This window comes from Pieris napi, chromosome 12 (genome assembly GCF_905475465.1).
Source record: "Pieris napi chromosome 12, ilPieNapi1.2, whole genome shotgun sequence".
Taxonomy (NCBI): Eukaryota; Metazoa; Arthropoda; class Insecta; order Lepidoptera; family Pieridae; genus Pieris; species Pieris napi.
Genome location: NC_062245.1, coordinates 1,623,139 through 1,644,518, shown reverse-complemented (window position 1 = coordinate 1,644,518; position 21,380 = coordinate 1,623,139). Strand labels below are relative to the sequence as shown.

The 21,380-nt window shown below is 32.8% G+C and overlaps 2 protein-coding genes across 2 annotated transcripts; both read right to left on the bottom strand.

Annotated features, from left to right (window-relative positions):
* Positions 1-5,685: 5,685 nt before the first annotated feature.
* Positions 5,686-11,666, bottom strand: LOC125054808 (zinc carboxypeptidase-like). The gene is made up of 8 exons (XM_047656919.1): positions 11,368-11,666; positions 10,462-10,668; positions 9,909-10,110; positions 9,492-9,558; positions 7,857-8,059; positions 7,171-7,255; positions 6,557-6,611; positions 5,686-5,911 (listed from the first exon to the last, which is right to left on the bottom strand). The coding sequence occupies exons 1-8, from the start codon at positions 11,646-11,648 to the stop codon at positions 5,686-5,688; spliced, it is 1,326 nt and encodes a 441-aa protein (XP_047512875.1). The 5' UTR covers positions 11,649-11,666.
* A 564-nt stretch (positions 11,667-12,230) lies between these two features.
* LOC125054807 (zinc carboxypeptidase-like) lies at positions 12,231-21,007 on the bottom strand. The gene is made up of 7 exons (XM_047656918.1): positions 20,680-21,007; positions 19,852-20,251; positions 19,004-19,091; positions 17,657-17,859; positions 13,610-13,694; positions 13,281-13,335; positions 12,231-12,459 (listed from the first exon to the last, which is right to left on the bottom strand). Exons 1-7 carry the CDS (start codon positions 20,970-20,972, stop codon positions 12,240-12,242), a joined length of 1,344 nt encoding a protein of 447 aa, XP_047512874.1. The 5' UTR covers positions 20,973-21,007; the 3' UTR covers positions 12,231-12,239.
* Positions 21,008-21,380: the final 373 nt, after the last annotated feature.

Below are 21,380 nucleotides of genomic sequence, written 5' to 3'. Positions count from 1 at the left end.
TTTTTGTCGCCTTTTGTCTAGCCCCTATACCCTGCTCGTGTACCGAAGCAGGTTTAAGCAGTGAAGGTATAGAATTGTGAGCAAGATACGAGGAAGCAGTGGGGATCTTGAATGGACCTGGCATCGCCGTAAGTAGACGATTTATCTAAACATTTCTCACTCGATACTTTAAGTTTAAACCGCGGCGGTTATATTTTTATATTTATTTTGTCAAATTAAAAAAAAAGCCTTCATAGGCCAATAGCGGCTTTCCTACAAATTCATAATGGTATGGTTGGTGGACTCAAGTACCGCACTCTCACTAAGTTTTTATTTCATATCTATATTACGGCCGCGGTGGTAGACACCATCAAGGACCGATTTCAATAATTTATTGTATTAATTAATAAATACTAAAAATCATCTTATATTCTTCATTAGTGCGTTTATTTGTAACAATAAAAACAGATTAGCTTATTTTAACTATGCAAAAAAAATCGCGAAAATCAGTCATTTCTCGGAGGGTCATACTGAGATGATGCCTGATGATGATGCAAACAGCCGTTACACATACACACACACACACACACATATCAGCCTTAAACATCTGGCATTAAATTTTGTACCTACGTTGCAGTAAAATAAAATTAAAGGCATTTTAATCTTCGACAAAGTTTGTTTGTGCGACCCAATTTTAAAGTGCCTAGGTATATTTCTTAATAATTTAATGTATGCTAAGAGTTATTTTTGTATGTAACCTATAAAGAGTTACCAATAATATCTCTATTATCTAGGCCAATATCTATAGTTTTTATTATAAATAACCACTATCTATAAGAAATTTCGAATTTTAATTGGTTTTTGTCTTTGGTCGTGGCAAACTGAATATTGAGTTAGGAAACTTATTTACGTAGCTTTATAACTTGATTATTATAACTTTTTTATGATTGTAAAAAAATGGCGAATCGACAATAAAGAAAAGTATCTAATTCCAACTTCCTGGATCCAATTAAAATCTTTTTTAATGAATCTCGAGTTTTAATTGACAAAATCTCGTACCAAATCATATTATATATATACATCACTTTATATAACAAATTGATATTAAATAATTAAAAAACACATTTAAATAATATTTATTTCTATTTATCAGACAATACGGTCCATAATGCAACAATGACTTGCTAGATGTTCCGTTACCAATTAGTACACAAAATGACAAGCAACTCATTCCTGAGGTCGCAGTTTTGATCCCCGGCTGGGCAGTTTCTATTTGCCTATTTAACACAATGGCGTGTAAAGCGTAGGCTAGTTACCTACTTGCCTATGTCGTCTACCATCGACGAACAGAAACTACAGAAATCTGAGGTTTAGACCTAGAAGGTTATAGTGCTATTGTTTTTTTTTGGTTTTTATTTATTTCTTTCGTAATCCTAGAGCTTACAAAAAATATATACTAAAACACACAAGTACACAAAATACACAAAAAAATACATAATATTTACAAAAGGATTCAAACATTTACAAAAGAGAAAATACATTTAACTAAGTAATACCTAATTTGACTGTGATGTGTGATGGTGTAAAAGTGAGGGTATCTACGCGAAGGTGCGTATGTGGGGTATGCTCATGATGCAGGTGATTTTTTTACTTAAAAGGTTTCCAAATCTTACACATTGTAATGCATTATTATGAATAAACACATTTTTATTTTATTTTACAGTGATGGAAAAACATCGCGAGGATTATCTTTGACCAAATCGCCTCCATTGCTGATACTGATATACTACGAGTAGAATATTTAAACATGATAATAAAAAAAAGCCTTTTTATTTCTTGCAAAAGAACAAAGTTAACTTAATACTATTACATATACAGTTTTAAGAAAATAAATTACACTATTATATTTTTTTTTCTATTTTTCTATTTATTTCCAAATTATTTTGCAAGAACCCTTCCGCAGGTGAAGGCCTCCTCTAAGGAACTCCAGATATCTTGGTGAGTTGCATCAAGCTCGAGCCAGCCGTTTTAGCAATGTCGTCCGCCCACCTCGTGAGCGGTCTTCCTCTGTTTCGCTTCCCAATAGGGCCTCCCCATCGGGTCACCCTTATGGTCCATCGATCGTCAGATAGTCTTGCTACATGCCCAGCCCATCTCCATTTAAGCTTTAGAGCATAGTTTAGCGCATCAGTAGCTTTTGTAAAGCTCTAAGAAGCTAGCTTCTTATATTTGAGTGTCTTATTTTATTAATTTTTCTAATGTTAAGCATGCTCTGTTCTTGACCCCCTGTCTCATGAATATTATATTAATTTTATAACTAACAATATTCACAAATTTAATTGAATTAAATACCTTAAGAGACACACAGGCGTCATACATATTAATTTGAGTTGTCAATTCTAATAGATTCTTCAACTAATGCGTTATTAGGTCTCGTAGCACCGACCTATATAGAAAAATATGCTGACAAAGGAACTGGGCTACAACATAAATTTAACAGCATCCCATTAACAATTGAAGGGGAGAACGACTGAAGGATCACTTGGCTGTTGGCAAGAAAATCGCTGTATCTTTAAAATTCTGCTTAAACTCGAGTGTGCTTATGTTAAAGTTAACGAAGGTTTAATGGGGTTAAGGTGCGGTTAAATTTGTCGATAATAGAATATTGGATTTAGCAATTATTAAGCTCTCGCTTTGTCGTGTAATGAAAGCCTCATTCATAGATATAAATATATAAGAATGCCGGATTAACGAGTGACCGCTATAGTCTTAACGGGCTCAGATTTTTTTAATAGAACAGGGTGCAAACGGGCAGGAGGTTCACCTGATGTTAAATGATACCGCCGCCCATGGACACTCTCAATGCCAGATTGGTTGGGAAATATTTCAGTGGGCAGCTGGTTCCACATAGTGCGCAGCAAAAACTGACTTGAAAAACGCTCAGTTGTGGAACGGCGGACGTCGAGGTGATACGGGTGGAATTTCGTATACTACCTCGACGTCCGATGATGAAACTCAGAAGGTATTAATCCGAACAACTCCTCTGAACACTCTCCATGGTAAATGCGGGAGAAGATGCAGAGTGACCCCACATCTCTATGCATCGCCAAAGGATCAAGCCGCTCGGAGAGGGATTGGTCGTCGACGAATCGAAGATTTCTGTATTCCATTCATAATTTTTTTTTCTTAGGTGAACAGTCCTTTTCGCCTGACATCAACGATTGAGTCTTACATGCCCGTATTCTCAGGATTACTTTCTACAGCTTATGAGCAATTACTCAAACCCACTACCTCAGGAAGAAAATTGCATTCAAATTTATTGCTTAAAAAGCTTTCCAAAGCTTGGCTACACTTTTACAATGATTAATAATAATCTAGTGGAGCTACAGTAAAATAAGGCTCACTTACTTGCATATTAAGAAAAATATGATCATAAAACGAATACAGAACTCATTTTATACACTAATAACATAAGAAAAATACGTGAAAATAAATAAGGTGAAAATTTCGACACCGCAAACGTGAAAAACGTGCTCATTTTCACATAACTCACCGCGCATTTTCACACAGCAATAGTTTTAATCCATTAAAATAACCCAAAATAATAGCCTCAAATTAATTCTCACGTGAAATACACAACGGTGCTCCAGTGACAAAAATAACAGTTGGCTTTTAATTATTACATTTTGGTGGATTATATTTCAGTTGGGAGTAGAAACTTTTGCCTAGCTTTTAATCGCGTTTAGCAACAAGTTTCGTATAGAAATTCACGACTCCGCCCAACTTTGCATATGATATTTAGATAATGGTGAACCAAAATTACGCGTCGAATTGATAACCTTCAGTTTTTGAAATCGGTTAAAGAGAATTATAATTAGATTTTTAAACAGAATATCTTTATAGAATCAATTTTTATATAGCATTTCAATAGTTTCTTTTATTTGCTAATCTGAGGGATCTCTAGTTTAAATGACAAACTATTTTTGCGTTAGCCCATTAAACGAAAAAGAATATATTAAATTGTTATAATTAAATGACACTACGATTAAAAAACCGACATAAATTTATCACGACATAATAAAGTTGTCTACAGGTTTTATAAATCTCCAATTAAAGTAGCAATCAACATTTAGTCTCCATTATCTCTGTTTCAATTAAAATCTTATTGTTATATAGTAGACCACTGTTCTCATAACATGTGACAGGTTATAAAAAAATCAGAAATCACTGCAATAAATCCTTCCAGTTATCAGGTGATAACGAAATTAATGATCTGTATAATCGCTCAGGAGTTACGACAAATTGTTCAATCACGTGATATTTAGCTATCAATGAAAACATTGATAAAATGTGCTGGATGAATGGCAAATGGGGCAAATGTTCTCACAGGGAAGATGGTTCGATCTTTAATATAAAGGAGATTTAATTAAATTGTTACGAATATTTTTATAATTTGAGATTTGGTATGCTCTTTTCTTGAAGGACAATAAGTCTAATTGGTTCGGAATTACTTCAGTGGGCAGCTGGTTCCACATAGTGGTGGTGCGCGGCAAAAACTGCCTTGAAAAACGCTCAGTTGTGGAACGGCGGACGTCGAGGTGATACGGGTGGAATTTCGTATTCTGCCTCGACATCCGATGATGACACTCAGCTGCAGGTATTAATCTGAACAACTCCTCTGAACCCTCTCCATGGTAAATGCGGGAGAAGATGCAGAGTGACCCCACATCTCTATGGAACGCCAAAGGATCAAGCCGCTCGGAGAGGGATTGGTCGTTGACGAATCGAAGATTTCTGTATTCCATGCAGATTGTGCTGTTCACATCATATGCATCTTACGTTCCACTTTCATGACAAATAACAACATAATAATAGCAGATTAATTTCTGTGGCTGCTATGCTGACCTCAGCCTTCTATGTTTTACGATTTAAAAATTGTTATACCGAGTGTTTAAATAAAAAAGTAAATATTTAATTCGTATACTACCTAGCATGTAGGTAGGTAGTTCTAGATACTATAAATACATAGTATTTTCCGTATTTATTTCATTATTATAATTAATTAATTGCATTAAAATGTGACACATATTTCGATTTAAAAACTTGGCGATATAAAAGAATGACGCAGTGTTTATTGCCAGTTCTTCTCATCTGTTTTACGCCTATGATTTGAGAACTGGCAGTAAATGCAAACATAGAAACATTATCATTTACTGGCATACACTCTCTTTTCCTATATGAATGATATTTAGATTTTTACGCACTATCTTTCAAACAGAATAAATTATACGTGGCGATAGTAATTCTAATAAATAATAGTTAAAAAAAACTAAAAAACACGCTTTTAAAGCACATCAAACTAAAAAGTGAAAAATAATTCCTAATTTAGGCTGAAAATGGTAATGAACGAAAAATACTGGTTTTATTGTGAAAAAGCGTGGGTTGCTCGATAGACGAAAAATATGGCACAGAGCGCCATTATTATTATTAGTTAAACGTTATTATACGCCACCGTATTTATTTTTTATTTTTTTCATTTTTTTTTTCGGATTATTGCATTGACATCGATCTTTGACAGGTGCTCACAGTTTGAATTAAATCTGTCCGTTAAAAGTGGGTCAAAATCGAGTCCGAAGGAGTTGGTTACATACATACATACATACAGGTGAAGCTAATATAAAGCGTGTAAAAATAAAATAATATTTATTAAATAAACAATTTAATCAATATAAACTTCAAAATAACATGATTAATATATATTATATCCCCACTACCCGTTTTCGGTAAGACCGGGTCCTTTAATTTGTCTGTTTTATGCGTTAAAAGGGATATGAGACCATCCATGGTTTCCTTACAAGTCGGCAATATTTGTTTGGGGGGAAGAGCAAAGCCATGCTGCCCTTGGTCACGCAATTCAAACGTCACCACATATCTAAAAAATATCTCCACTTAAAATTATATGTCATAAATAAAAATAATATAGTTTATGAGTCCGGTCAAATCTACATATATAAAAATGAAACCCGTTTTCCGTTGTCACGACATAACATGAAAACGGCTTGACCGATTTGGCCAATTCTTTTTTTATAATATTCTTTGAAGTACGAGGGTGGTTCTTACGGAGAGAAAAAATTAAATAAAATTGAGTGAAAAAGTCTAAAAACAACACTTTTCTATATTCCCATACATAATATTCGTAATAATACTTAAAAGTCAATTTGAACTTTTATACCATATCATAAAGTTCAAGTGTTAGTGGAGAGGTTCCGGGAAGGTAAATTTTTATTTTTTGACATAATGTATTTGTTGTCTTATCAACTTTATTTTTTTATCTTAGCTAGACCGGTGTCCCGAATAGCAGAATAAGTATTAAAAAAAATAAAGAATCGACAAGTAAGGCGATACGATGTTCTACAGGCCAGCTAGTTAGAAATAAAAATAATGGTCAAATAACTAAAATTCCTGGTTTACCATTACAAATAAAGTTTTAAAAATCCCCATCCATCCTATGTGTGCTACTAAAGTTATTCGGGGTCGAAGGTTAAATTTTTTATTAACCTTTTAATTACAAACTTACGGAACATTGAATGATTTCTTCACCCAGCATCCACTGACTCCCGATGTCATGTAGCCTGTAAGAAACAAAGTTGCACTTTTTTAATAGAAAATAAAATTTGGATTTGATATTAAATTGATAACCTATTTGTAGATAATCCTATCCTTTACAAACAAATGTAAATAAAACTTAATGAAACAAGTTTTTAAGATGTATACTTCCTACAAAACAAAACAATAAACACAAGCATATCAAGAATGTTCTAAGATATAAATGTATTTAAATCGTACAAAATAGCACAAGAAAGGGTGTGTTTCATTTATTAAAGACTGTAAGTAGTTTTATTGGAAACTTATGTTAAATATCCTTATTAGTAATTTAGGTTGGATTTAAATTACTAATTAGTCTTTTGTTAGGCTAGATCGTAATTCTCCATGATGTCTTAGTAAAGACACATGTATTTAAAAAATATATAAATCGTAGAAATCTGTCACAAAATACAAAAGTTACGGCAATATAATACGACCAAGTTAACATGCAACCGTAGGGCACAGCTTATTATTAATATCTAGTCGGATTACCTACATTATTACTCAATTTATATGCTTCTCCTTTGTAATACACAATTTGTTTACCTACTGTATCGTATGCAGTGCCAACTTCATACTGCGTCCCGTATCTACCTGCTATGTGGGACGCAGCCTTAAGACCCATTTCATGCTAAAATTTCATATAAAATCTTAATACATAAACAGTGCTTACGTGGAATATGTTTTTCATGCTAATAAAGACTAGCCAATTGTATTATTTGGTTTCGTTAATTAATTTTAGACGAGAGACGTAAAAGTGAGTAAAACTAAAAATAATAATTAAACAGATTTTGAGAAATTCCTCAACTTGAGTTTATTACATTTTAAAGTAATTCTCTTCTTTCTATTAGTTATTTATGCTAAAACAAAAGAAAGGGGTTCAAGTATTACGTAGGCACTATAGGGTGAGGGGGGGGGGGGGGGTCTTTGGTGATTACGTCGACAGTAATTCTTTACTTTTTTACACATATTACCCACACATTGTCGATGCTTGAAAATGAAATGCATTTTTGAGGATTCCTACAAAAAAATTAATACGTTTATGTACTATTTTTGAGAGCTTTTCTTACATTTACTGACAAGAGGCAGGGGGGGGAATAAATTGCAGTAAATCTGCTTACGTATACTTGAACGGCCCCAAAGAAGAACACGGACCAAGGCAGCTCTGCTACTACTGCTGGCAACAGACTATAATTAACTTATTCTAATATTAACAACGTATTTTAACTTACAACATCATCATAATTTTCTGAATGACCCTTCATATGTGTATACGGTAATATCATGTATTGACCATAAGCATGGAAAGCGAGATAGAACATTAAATCTCGACTGTTTGCAAGAACAAAATCCGCCATTGCCTTCGATTCTGGTTCCGAGAACGCATGTGGACCACAGTATGTCTCGCTAGATTTCTTTCTACTCACACCAACGGCTATAAAAACACGTCACTTGGCATCTTCACTACATAGTATAAAACAAAGTCGCTTTCTCTGTCCCTACTTCCCTTTGTATGCTTAAATCTTTAAAACTACTCAACGGATTTTGATGCGGTTTTTTTTAATAGATAGAGTGATTCAAGAGGAAGGTTTATATGTATAATAACATCCATTAAATAGTGGAGAAGTACTGTTATTTTTGAGGTTTCTAATGTGATGTAGTAAATAATTACATTTTTTCCGCTTACATTGCAAACGCAGGCTGAACCCTACGAGTTTTATCAAAATAATGTACTAAGTATTGTACATTGAAAATATTGAAAAGGTCTACAGAAAAGTCCGTGATGGTATATGTCTATCTCTTATGGATAACCCACAATAACTTTTTTTTGTCATTTACTTTTTACGACAAATAATGGCTAATTTTCGAAGCGATTTTAACCAATACAGCATTAATCCTTAACCAATTAAATACCTTGAATACATTGTTCATTTAATATAAATCTATATGGCCCTTTACACCGTATGATTTAAGTGAATATTTTCGAAGTTATTACAGATTTAAAAATTGCGGGACGTAGCGTTTGCGGCGGTACCGGCCGGCCGCACAGTTTTTCTGTAGTGTATTTAGTATCAGCATTGCACCCGTGCGAAGCCGGGGCGGGTCGCTAGTTCGAATATATATCTATAATTTTTTTTAAAGCAGTGTTGGCCTAGAGGTTTCAACGTGCGACTCTCATTCCTGGGTTCGTACGTTCGATACCCGGCTGTACACCAATTGACTTTGTGCGACGAGGAACACTCGCGGTGATGAAAACATCGTGAAATCAGCGTGCCTTCGACACAAAAAGTCGTCGGCATCAGTCAGGCACAGGAGACTGATCAGCTAATTGCCCATTAGAAATGATCATGGAACAGATTATTCTGAGGCCCAGATCTAAAAAGGTTCTAGCCATTTGTATGTATATATTTTTTGACATGTCAAACAAGACGGTTCTAAAATATTAGCTGATGACTTTGAATTTTATAGATCCACCTCATTAATAAAAGAAAAATTCGTCAAATAGTAGTTTTAATTAAAGTTGTCTCTTTCGTTATTTGTTTTTTTTTATCAGCGTAAACACAATTTGCCACAATGAGACACGCGAATGCTTTAGTTAAAGGAGTGCAATAAGATTTATTTCTTATGGGTCAAAATATTGTACCTATATATAAAAGTATTAATTAAAATAAGTTATATACCCAGCATAGAAGTTGTCTTGAAATAAATTTTCTTTGATTATATAAACGTAAATTATATTTTATTTGCAACACTATATATAATATTATAAATAACTTTATAGTTGTTAAATTATATAAATTTATAATATGTATTACTCGTGTCAATAGTACAAACGAATAGGATATATTTCATATAAAATCTCTTACTTCCAAAAGCCAATCCAAAGTTTCTATTCAAATCGACGTGGTTCATGTTCTTTCGGTGCATTCGATCCTATAATATGAAAATATTTTACAAATTTTAGTGTCTTGTCAACCGTGTACTGGCTGGTACATATATAAATGATATATAGATATAGAAATAGTCTATTGGTATTTTATATGTTTGTGGATTCTGCGTTAATACATAATTTTATTTTACATGCTCATGTATTATTACTCTTTGGTCAATAGTATCACTTGATTTTTGTGGATTAAAAATCAAGTAATCAGTACCACGTTGAACACTACTACTACTTTTATTACTATTATAATAGTTAATATGTTAAGATAATTATAATTATAATATAATAGTAATATTAATTATAATTAATGTAATAGTAAATATGTTAAAATAAATATTACCGCATTATGCGTGTAATCATATCCATCCGGATTCATAACTGGTACAAAATGCCACTGGTAGGTCTCAGCTATTACTCTCAGTGTGCTATTAGATTGAACAGCTGTCAGAATTTGATAGAGAAAATATGTGACAAACGCCTGCGATATCCACTCACGCGCATGTATACCGCCCTCCACAATTACTTTCGGTCTTGGCGTGGTCCTTTAATATAATGTTGGGTCTTTGAGATTTGATCTTAAAAGGTAATCATAGAAAATCAAAAACGAAAGAATAGCGCGTTTCGTTTCATTGTGATTGGTCAACAGTATCTCTAATCCTATCAGATCCTATCAGATCAACGCACCGTCGTTCGTTTTTCCTTTTATTTTGAAATTTATATTTGTAGATATCAAATTTACGTTACATACATATTTACATATTATTATGTACTTTAGCAAGGACAAACGTGGATAATTGTTTTTTTTTCGCCGAGCTCAAAACTATAGAGTATTAGTTGTGTAGGTTTTCGGAATTCAGACGAGACTAGAAAATCAAACTTTATGAAATTATTGCCTGCCAGTCTTATGTTCAATTTTCACTGCAAGTATATCTCTCTTTTCCACAGATTTTCCAATTGTTTTCACTTGCATCACTTCTGGATATTGGGTCTCCAGATCCCAGAGCCAGGCGTAAATGTCCTGCAGGCGAAAAAAACTCCTCCAATCGAACGACTCCATATTACGTCGAATGTAGGATTTTACAGTTTGCATATCAAGAGCTCTGTAAGTATAAACTTAGATGACTTTTGTATACTGTGTTAGCTTAATGTGCGCTGTAGATGCCCTCAATTTATAAAGCGTCATGCCGCTGAACTGCCCGACGCCCGTGCACATTGTCCCCACCACGTGCACTTTGCATTCTGACCTATTACAAGAGAAAGAGAAGAAAAAACCAGCTCTTTTCCTAAGATTCTTAACTAGTTCAATATATGGCCGTTATCAGCGAGGCCGTCCCAGGCAAACCTGGTGCCAGTTGCAGATGAGGCAAAGAGAGCCAGTAGGAGTTGGAGCGAGGTGAAATATCAAAAAACCGAACCAGATAAAAAAACGAACGAAAACGTTAATAAAACCTAAATAATTTTTAAACCGCAAAGTTCCCACGTTACTTGCTTCTATTGGAAATGGCTTGCTTTGGTCCATAGTTTTTGATGTTTATTACCTTACTGTCAGATCCTATGTTCACTTTCTATACAAAGGCACGGTTAGAGAGAAACTACCATTGAAGTACTTGTGACGATTTAATTAGTTTAATCTTATATCAATTCAAAAGAAGCCAAAAGTATTTACAGCACGAAACATTTAAAGCTCTTTATATCGTATATAATATAAAAATATTTTGTCTAAGCTGCTGTAACGAGTTGTAAATTGTTAAATATATATAAGACTGATTTAGATTTTTAAACAACTTCAAATTACATACTTCTGTACATCTTCTATGAGAGTGGAATAATACACGCCAGCTTTATCCGCGGTCCTTACAAAATCCTCTCTGTTTGTAGGCGCAATTATGAATTCAATGGGCCTGTGTACCAGACCCGGTAATCTCCAGTAATTAACATTATAAAGCGCACTTAAATTATTGAAGAATCTTAAATGGGCCTCATTAACTGGTATACCGCGTATGAGGGAGTAATTTTTGTATCTTTTTGGAATACATTGCACATTGTAAATTAGTAATGTGAAGAGTAAAAATTTTAACATTGTTATTGTTTCGTGACCTCACTGATTTCATTTGGTGACAGTTGCCTATTTGCACATAGAATATGTTTGCAATGGTTCTGTGTCAAATCAGCGCATAGATAATGCATTCTATAGAAAAATAACTATAGAAACTTTTTGGTTTGTAACATAATATAGTTTTCTAATTTTTAATATAATAGTAATATTATAAGTCTATTAGAGAAGACACGTTATAAAACGTGGGTTAAAGTAAATTTAAAAGTTATTTGTATTGGATAGTTTAATGACTACGCGACTAAAACGATTACTGTCCCACTTTTATTAATAAGAATTTTAGTGATTAAAGAGAATATTTTTATTATGAAAGAAATATTAACATATGTCAGCAAAAACCTAAGATTGTAGAAATATTGCCTTTTTCTTTGTCCGTTTTGATATGTTTTTGTATAGTGCATTTCGTAACTACACAAATGTACATTTAAATTAAGTCACTTGTATTTATAACGTACAGTGCCGTCATCCTTACGTAGTTTAATTAATAAGGACACAGGAGAGCGAGCAACCCCCTTTTAAAACATGTACTTAGATCTATAATATAATACATTAATGTATTCAGAAAATATAATTCAAAAAGTAACAAATACAAAATATAATTAGACAAAAGTGTATACGCGTTGCATCGCTAAATAGGACGGGTTCAACTCGTCTGTGGCGAGCCGTCAATATTTCTGTTAAGCCCACCAGCGTTTCCTCGCAGGTTGGCAAAATTTGATTCGCAGGCAGCGCGTGCCCATATGTACCGTTGTCACGTAGGAGTATGGTTAACACATATCTGAAATAATTGTGAAAGCTTTTCTATCAAACCTCATAGTACCTTTACGTAGGAGACTTTGGGAGCGGTCAAGTATTACGTAACGAATTTAACGGGGGGTCGTTTTGTAAAAAGTTACGATGCGGGGAGGGAATTGAATTACGCATTATTAGTATTGTCTTTGATTGACATAACCTTTACACATTTAAAGAAAAAAACTTTTTAACCGGATTAAACCCTCCATCTTTTAGTCGATACCAACTCCGGGGAAATAAATACAGATAAGGCAACTTTCTCTACAGCTGTGATACTTTTTGACATCCAACATCTTTTGTCTTCAGTCACCGTGACCACGCACGCTGTAAAGCACGCGAAACGTCGGATAAATTTAAAATTATGTTAAATAGTTGTAAATTTATAATAATACATAACTTTAATCCGGTTAAAAAGTTTTTTTACGCGTTATTGTTAATATTATTTTTGACTTTCCAGTACTTTACACCACATAATTGTAACTTTTAGGTATAAAGGGTCACTAGGTGGTCACGAAACGTTTTACTATACTTGGGTACAGAAAAACGTTACGGCGCGTTATATGGGGGAGGGGGTCAATAATCTCCAAAAATTGCGTGACGTAATACTATAACACTCCCTTTATAAAATAATAAGTCTAAAATTAAACTTTATTTCAAGGTGAGGCTATAAGTAATACTTACTATTTTTACTCACCCTTTTAGCTTAGCTTATGCACGAAGCATAGGGAAAACCTTTTAGATATTTTCCTTTGAAAACCCCAAATCATTATCAATGCAAGAGTCTATTATAGTATAGTCAATACTTACTTAACTTTATGATTTTTCTTCACCCATGAAGCACTGTCACCCGAGATTCTATAACCTGAAATTTATAAAATACCAGTTTTAATAACAGTACTATTAAATAAAAAGGCAAAACTATAAACTATTTGGACGTTTTTGAAAATCCTTACCTTTTATTTATCTGTGGGAGGAAGGAAGGTGATGATCTTTATGCTACTTAAAGGTAGGCTCCTCGACCAGTCTAACTAATGACTTACCCCAGTGGCATGACGTCATCATGGTATGGCGGTCATCGTAGTAATTAGAAGAGTGGAATTTTCACTGAAGCAATAGTAAATTTTCGAGGAACTCACCAAAGCTATCATAAATGGTTCCAATACCGTATTTGACCCCGTGCACTTTATACATTTTCAATATTGCTTGTTTCCCATAATTTTCCTGAAACGTGATTTGAAATTCAAAATTCGCATGAATATTCCTACCCAGCGCCAAGTGATTTTGATTTCCTTCGGAGAAAAAATTATTTGCCTTACTGATTTCCAATTTAGACTCTTGCTATTTTTAACCTTATTGATTAGTTAAATTTAAAATCAGGGCACGACTTAATATAACTTTCTCTTCGTTGAAAAATATAATACCTCAAGCGCCTGTCTGAGCCGAATTAGTTTAGATTTCTCATGAAGTTTGACTTGTTTAAGGTGGATTAAAAAGGAGCTAGGCAATTTTTATTGGATTAGGTTTTTAGTTATAAAATAATAATCATTGTTAATTACTTTAAGAGATTTACTTGGTTAACACTTTAACTAATTAAAAAAACAATAATTCATATCAGTTTATATACATATGAACGTCAAAAAATTACAAGAATTACCTTTACTGCAAAGTATATAGCACGGAATGAAAATAAATATTTTAATATTTAATCAATAAGCATTTATCATAATAATATCTATTATATTTAGATAGCTGTAGGTGATCATTCAATGCTCTGTTATTTAAATCAAACTACGTATATATAGACCAGCGCCGATAAATTTGAAACCAAAAAAAATTACAGTAGGATGAAACCCATTAGATAAGCAGGGGAATATGATCAAAATGAAAGGAAAAATAAATTACGGTCGATCTGAGGTCGGGAAGGGGTAGGGGGGGGGGGGGAGGTTTAAGGGTAAAAAACGGTTTATCTCGATTTCCGGCAAAACTAAAAGTCCTATCGAAGAAAACTAAATGGCAAAGTTGTAGGTCATAAAAAGATCTACAACTTTTGTATTCACATATTTTTCACATAACCTAAAAATTTATGTGAAAAATTCAAAAAACCAACTTTTTGGTTTTTTATTTCTATCTTTTACAAAAAAATTTTAACGAAATTTGGTGAAAACTTACCTTATTATGTCCCAAATATACTGTAATTTATTTGATTAAAAATATTTATTTTTTCACCTTATTTTGAATTAATATCGAAAAAACACCCTAATTTTCAATCGAAAATTCTGACGTCAAAATTTCAGCTTTTTTCAAAAAGTTGGTGTGCTTTCAGTTCGTTGAAATCTCTACTTTCCTATGGTAAATATATATATATATATATATATATATTACCATAGTAAATCTTCTCAGAAAATGCAAAACATCGTATGCAGTAACGCCCCGTAAAGACCCGTCATACCCTTCCCTACTTCTCTATGAAATACGAAAATTTTAGCCTATCTGAAGGCTAAAAATTTTTTTTAAGGTCACTCAGGTATATATAAGTTATCTTAAAATGGTAATAAATAGGCATCTAATTATAATTTAAAGAAGATTCATAGAGAAGTAGGGAAGGGGATGACGGGTCTGGGCGTTACTGCATACGATTTTTTGCATTTTCGGAGAAGATTTACTATGGTAATATATATATATTTTTTTACCATAGGAAAGTAGAGATTTCAACAAACTGAAAGCACACCAACTTTTTGAAAAAAGCTGAAATTTTGACGTCAGAATTTTCGATTGAAAATTAGGGTGTTTTTTCGATATTAATTCAAAATAAGGTGAAAAAATAACTATGTTTAATCAAATAAATTACAGTATATTTGGGACATAAGAAGGTAAGTTTTCACCAAATTTCGTTAAAAAAAAATTTTTTTGTAAAAGATAGAAATAAAAAACCAAGAAGTTGGTTTTTTGAATTTTTCACATAAATTTTTAGGTTATGTGAAAAATATGTGAATACAAAAGTTGTAGATCTTTTTATGACCTACAACTTTGCCATTTAGTTTTCTTCGATAGGACTTTCAGTTTTGCCGGAAATCGAGATAAACCGTTTTTTACCCTTAAAACTCCCCCCCTACCCCTTCCCGACCTCAGATCGACCGTAATTTATTTTTCCTTTCATTATGATCATATTCCCCTGCTTTTCTAATGGGTTTCATCCTACTGTAATTTTTTTCACTTTTTATTATTTTTAAAGGCTATCTGCACTGGTCTAATAGAAGAATCGACGATCTTGATTTTGATGGGCTAGACCTCTTTGGCGTTGTGTAGTATAGACGTACACTGCCATGGGGACTGTTCAGAAGAACTTTTCGAATTAATACCTGGGGCTTAGTTTCATCATCAAGAAATAATAATGAATGCAAGAATCCACCCCTTCCACCGTGACGTTCTGAGAGATTTTTCGAGTGGAAGATAAATAGATGCGGCAAGCGTACAGTGAGCGTAACGGGACAATGAGCGTAACGTGACAATGAGCGTAACAGGACAATAAGTCATGCTTTTTCGTGCATACAGCCGGCTTTCATCGATTTACTAGACGTTCTCACGTCAAAAATATCAAATATGTATGTACGAGTACTACATGCAATGTGTCTAAATCCTACATATAAATAGATATGATAAATATTTGAATTTCAAATTAATTTATTAGTTTTTAAAAGTAGCATTTCATTAAAATTAGTTTTAATAACTCAAAACTAGCACACGCTCAGTTCTCGAGGTATGAATTGTTCTAAGCATTGCATGAGACATTGCTAACACACATAAATTACATCAATAAATTGCAACTTGAGGAATCTCCCACATGACTGCGGCGAATAAATCTTTTGTATTGTTTGCATGTATCAACACCACATCTCTGGAATTAGTATGTTTGCTATGCTTAAACTTATCACGTATAGTTCAAGAGCCTATGACAATTATTCTATCGAATAATTTCAGAAATCTTTTCTTAGTAAATAAATAAAAAATGTTTAAAGAACTTTATTTCTCATTACAAAAATTATTTTTTATTTACATGAGAAATTTAATATTAAGAACGAGATACACGTCGTCATCAGCTAGCCCAATGTATGACGTCAGCAAAAAATCACCTTTCATGAATCACCTTTTTTAAATCATTCTGATGTGTATCTTTAATGCCCTTTTGAACTGATTAAACACGCTTATGTTTATGTTTATGTTTACCTAGCCAGTTTGCAGAAAACTATTAGAACTAATTTCTTCAAATGGCAACATTCTTTTAGATGTTGATTGTCAGTGTCGTTATTATATTTGTACACTTGCCAATATGTACAACACTTAGGGTGATATCCAGAAACGAAATGAAGCGCGAACTTTGACTCCCGTATGTCAAGATCCAACTTAGCGTTAAGTTTCGTTTCTGAATGTCAATCACCCTTAGTGTTGCTATAATGAATAGTTAGCAATATTAAAGTCTATTTAAAAATAATTTTAATTAATAAAATTGATTCGTAATGCCATACGGCGAATATTTTCGTGATTGCAAGTTTGTAAAATAAAACCTAGGCGATTCAAATGAGTTGCGTAAGTGTTTATTGGCAGTATTTTCGTCCGTTCTACGCCTTTGATATGAACACTGACAGAAAACGAAGCAATTTAATATCTTTGTTTTGACGTTCATAAGTGCATATTAAATACCTAAATGAATCAATTATATTTTGATTGTAATAAGTAGCATACACCTACCTACTGGCTGTAGTTTTCACGTTTTTAAGATAATGTTACTAAATTCAATAATGAAATCATTATAGAAACAAATGTTCAGTCAATTATATTTTCCTAATAACAAATAAAACAGCCTTGACCCGTGGTTATTTTGGAATGTATTGCTGGAGTTTATTGCCAGTTCTCTTCCGTTCTACGCCCTTGATTTGAGAACTGACAGTATGTAAAATTAGGAGCATTTAATGTATATTTCTTCTTTGACGTTCATAAGTGTACATTGTGTTACCCATATGAATAAATGATTTTTGACTTTTGACTTTTTTGAGTTTTATTATTGTATAAATATCATCAATAATATATTTTTACAACATTTATAAGCCGCATAGACAAACTAGACTATTAATAAATGATTATTGTATGGTCATTTAAACTCGTACAATAAAATATAAAACGCTCACCAATTCACCAAAGTTCTCAACATGTTTCACCCTGTCCGAGTACGGTATCAAAATCTTTTGTCCGTAAGCGTGGAGTGAGATGTAGAAATTTAGGTCCTTCCGGTGAATTCTCACAAAGTCGGCAATGGCCCTCGACTCCGGTTCCGAAAAGTCCTTGGAACCACAATAGTAATCTTTCGATGGTTCTTTGCTGGCACCTTGAGCTGGAATGAGATCGAATTATGCCAATAATACAATTTCATTTCATTGGGTTTCAATCCCAGGTGGACCAAATTGAACTTTAGATTGCGTTACTAGCTAAATCCAGGCAAAATATACGAAAGTGGTTGAATTGGAATTTGTAATATATAAAAATATATTTTATATACTCTTTATCTATTTCTCAATAATAAAAATTGGTCTAAGCCTATATAAATCCACATTAATTTAGCATATGTAAGTACAGAACTAGAGAATCACTGCTTTAGTAGGTAAATCAGTGACATAAGTTTGTTTATTATGAATAAGAGTAACGCAGAATCAGAATACTAAGGATTGTAATAAAAGCTGGATCAAGGGTAGGAAATTAAACACTTGATTCATTATAATTCACTTCTTTCACTTCACTGATTTTAGATAAACAGCCCTGCGATTCTGTACTGCTTCACGACTGATTTGAGAGCGACCTCCGATGCGAAAACCGCTGTGTGAGTTCGAAAAGTGAGTTACAGAATCGCAGGGCTGTATCACTTCAAAGACGAAGAATGCCCGTGCGCATGTGCCACAGCTAGATTTATAATCTATTCCCTATTTCGATTCGACCATCCGACTTGGGCGTAGGTTCGATGTAAATTTGTAAACAACAGAATTAGTGAAATGATCAACTATGACACATACGCGCGTATGCCAAGATTCTTAAGAAATGTTTATATATTTCATTAATTTAATTAAATATAGAATATAAGTTAAACATTGAGAGTCAGGCTCTTCGCTACTCAGCTATTTTATATTTATTTTTAGAATTTTGTATCATCTAAATATACAAACCAAAGAGATCGGACCTCATACTACAGCTAAACTCAAACTCTGAAGGGTCTGTAAATATATGACAACCAAGTGACAATTTATTATTTCTAAAATGACAAAATATTTCCCTGCTAGAAATAGTTTCGAATTTTTCGATTTTTCGATTAGAATATTCAATTGTCGTTTTTAGTATTTTTCTGTACTTGTTATTAATGGTTCCCATCGTTTAAATTTTCTCTGAACTTACAAATATTTTAAGATCATAATTAGCCAAATCGGTCCAGCCAGTTTCAAGTTTTAGCGAGACTAACTAACAGCAATTCATATAGATTCAATACTTACTGCAAAAACTATAATCGAAGTTCCTGTTCAGGTCGACACCGATTGTATTGTTATTTTCAATGCGCCGATTGTTCCGCCATAGTCGATCCTGTAAAAATATTTGCCTTTGAATATAATACTAACCTACTTATATAAAAAAGCAGTCTTAGTACACAAAACCTTAAATACTCTTTAGTTTTTTCTGTCAAATTGGATTTACGCTGGGAAAAGACAGATCAGTCAGACACTATTACTGACATAACTCCCAAAAATTTAACTCTGTCTTCTAGCACTCTTTGAACTAAAAATCTCTCTCATCTTTTCAGTCAAATTGTGTTCCACTGTGATTATGAGAACTCCAGTCAGTTTTTATAAATAAGGATAAGTCTAATTTAATAACGGTACAAATCTTAAATAGTGTGAGAATATTTTTCTATATATAATTTTGAAATAAAATTTAAGTGATAATATGGTTAAGATTGACAGTATAAATATAGAGGCTGAATATGTAACATATAAATATAATATGGTATTCTCAAAGTTTAAACAGCATTAGCTATTTTAAGAAACTAAAGAGAACCTAGAGAAAAACAAATCTAAAGAGTTTGAAAAACCTACAAGACCACAACTATATTAAATATAAGGAGAGATCATTATATTTAGCATTGCATCAAAGACTAAAAGCTTTTTAATGTATTATATTATTTGTTTTTCTATAAATGTAAAGAAGAGTAAATAAATAAATAAACTTGTGTTTTATTATCACATTTGTGGGTGCCTTAACTTTGACCGAACGCCACGTCAAACTACTATAAAGCGTGTAATTTATGACAGACTCATAGATAAATTATGAAGTGATTTGTACTCACGTTTTTCATACTATAAACATACCCATCAGGGTTAGCGACGGGTATCAGAAACCAGTTAAACTTATTCGCCACGCGTCTCAATTTGCTATTCTTCGACTTATCAGCTTTCACCAACTCGTTTGCTAGATAGGTCACAAACTCTGCCGTAATCCATTCATTTCCATGCATCGCTGCGTCTATTATAACTTTCCTCTTAGAACCTGGTCTATATATATTCATAGCTAGGATTTCCCTGCCTTCAATAGTTTTTCCAATGTCCTTGAGTTTTATTAGTTTAGGATATTTTGCAGCAATATCAGACATCCATTGGTATACGTCTTCAAGTGAATGGTAATTGTTCCAAGAATAAGACGCTGTTTTGAGGCGTAAATATCTGTGGATTACTTGTTGGTCGAACTCACTGGAAAATTTATTAGATTAAAAATTACATATGAGTATTCCCGTTTTTACATAATAGGTTTAGCAATTCACAGTTTTAATCGCGGGTTAGGAAAAATAGTTATAGTACAGGCAATTAAAGACAATGGAATTAAAATATATTTCTTATATTGTGCTTCATTAACATTTCAGCCGGCAACGCACTTGCGAGCCTTCTGGCAATATGTGTCCATGGGCAGCGGTATCACTTAAGATCAGGTGAGCCTATTACATAAAAAAATAAACATTATACATGCAAATGGAAAGGCTGTTTTTCAAAATTTTATGAAGCTTAGTGATCTGGGTATCCAAACGACTAATTCGTATTATTTTCCTAAATCTGAATCTACGCTAACGTAGCATTTACGGAATATAAATCGCATCTTACAAGTTCTGAGTTCAAATACTTACCGTTGTATATTGTCAGACAAAATTCTTGAATTCATGCCAAAATGCACTAATCTCTCCTTAAAAATTTCTAAATCCATAGGATTTACTAGAACTTGGATATCGCTGAACATTTTGAAAGGACGTCTCCAGAATATAGCATCTATGTATTTTTGTGTCTCCAAATTTTGCAGAAACTTAATTTGATATCGCTCAGTCGCGACAAGGTTGAACAAAGTATAATTTTCATACCTTTTGCTTTTGGAATATACACAATGAATTAAGAATAAAAATAAAGCCAAAAAAAGAATTTTCATTTTTAATAAAATGCTTAATTTTGACAACAAATTGATATTGACGCTATATAAAAAGAAGAAGGGATAAAAAGTTTGATTGCAAAAGATACCACGAGTAAATTAAGTGTATAAAATTAATTTTCTTTTGCTGTTAATTCCAGAAATCATAAGAAATAAAGAAAATAAAACATTGACGTCGTCATTAAGCGGTTTTTTTTAAATTAATCTAAATTACCAACAAACCCGTAAAACGAACAAGAAGAACTAGTAATAAACAAGAAATAATAATAATAAATACATGACTTGATTACGTTCATCTTGAACTGTTGAATAATAATATTTAAAAAAAAAGGGTGCGTGTACGCGCGTAAGAAGTTATACTTCTTTGGCATTATTAAAAATAGTTTTTGATTGCATGCAAATAATTAA

Coding starts and splice junctions, on each gene's coding strand:
- LOC125054808 (XM_047656919.1), bottom strand. CDS start 11,648: ATGTTAAAATTTTTACTCTTCACATTACTAATTTACAATGTGCAATGT. Junction 6,612..7,170: donor CACTGCATACGATACAGTAG/GTAAACAAATTG, acceptor TGTTTCTTACAG/GCTACATGACATCGGGAGTC. Junction 5,912..6,556: donor AAGAAATCATTCAATGTTCC/GTAAGTTTGTAA, acceptor GATATTTTTTAG/ATATGTGGTGACGTTTGAAT.
- LOC125054807 (XM_047656918.1), bottom strand. CDS start 20,972: ATGAAAATTCTTTTTTTGGCTTTATTTTTATTCTTAATTCATTGTGTA. Junction 17,860..19,003: donor CTTCGATTATAGTTTTTGCA/GTAAGTATTGAA, acceptor ATCTCATTCCAG/CTCAAGGTGCCAGCAAAGAA. Junction 12,460..13,280: donor AAGAAAAATCATAAAGTTAA/GTAAGTATTGAC, acceptor CAATTATTTCAG/ATATGTGTTAACCATACTCC.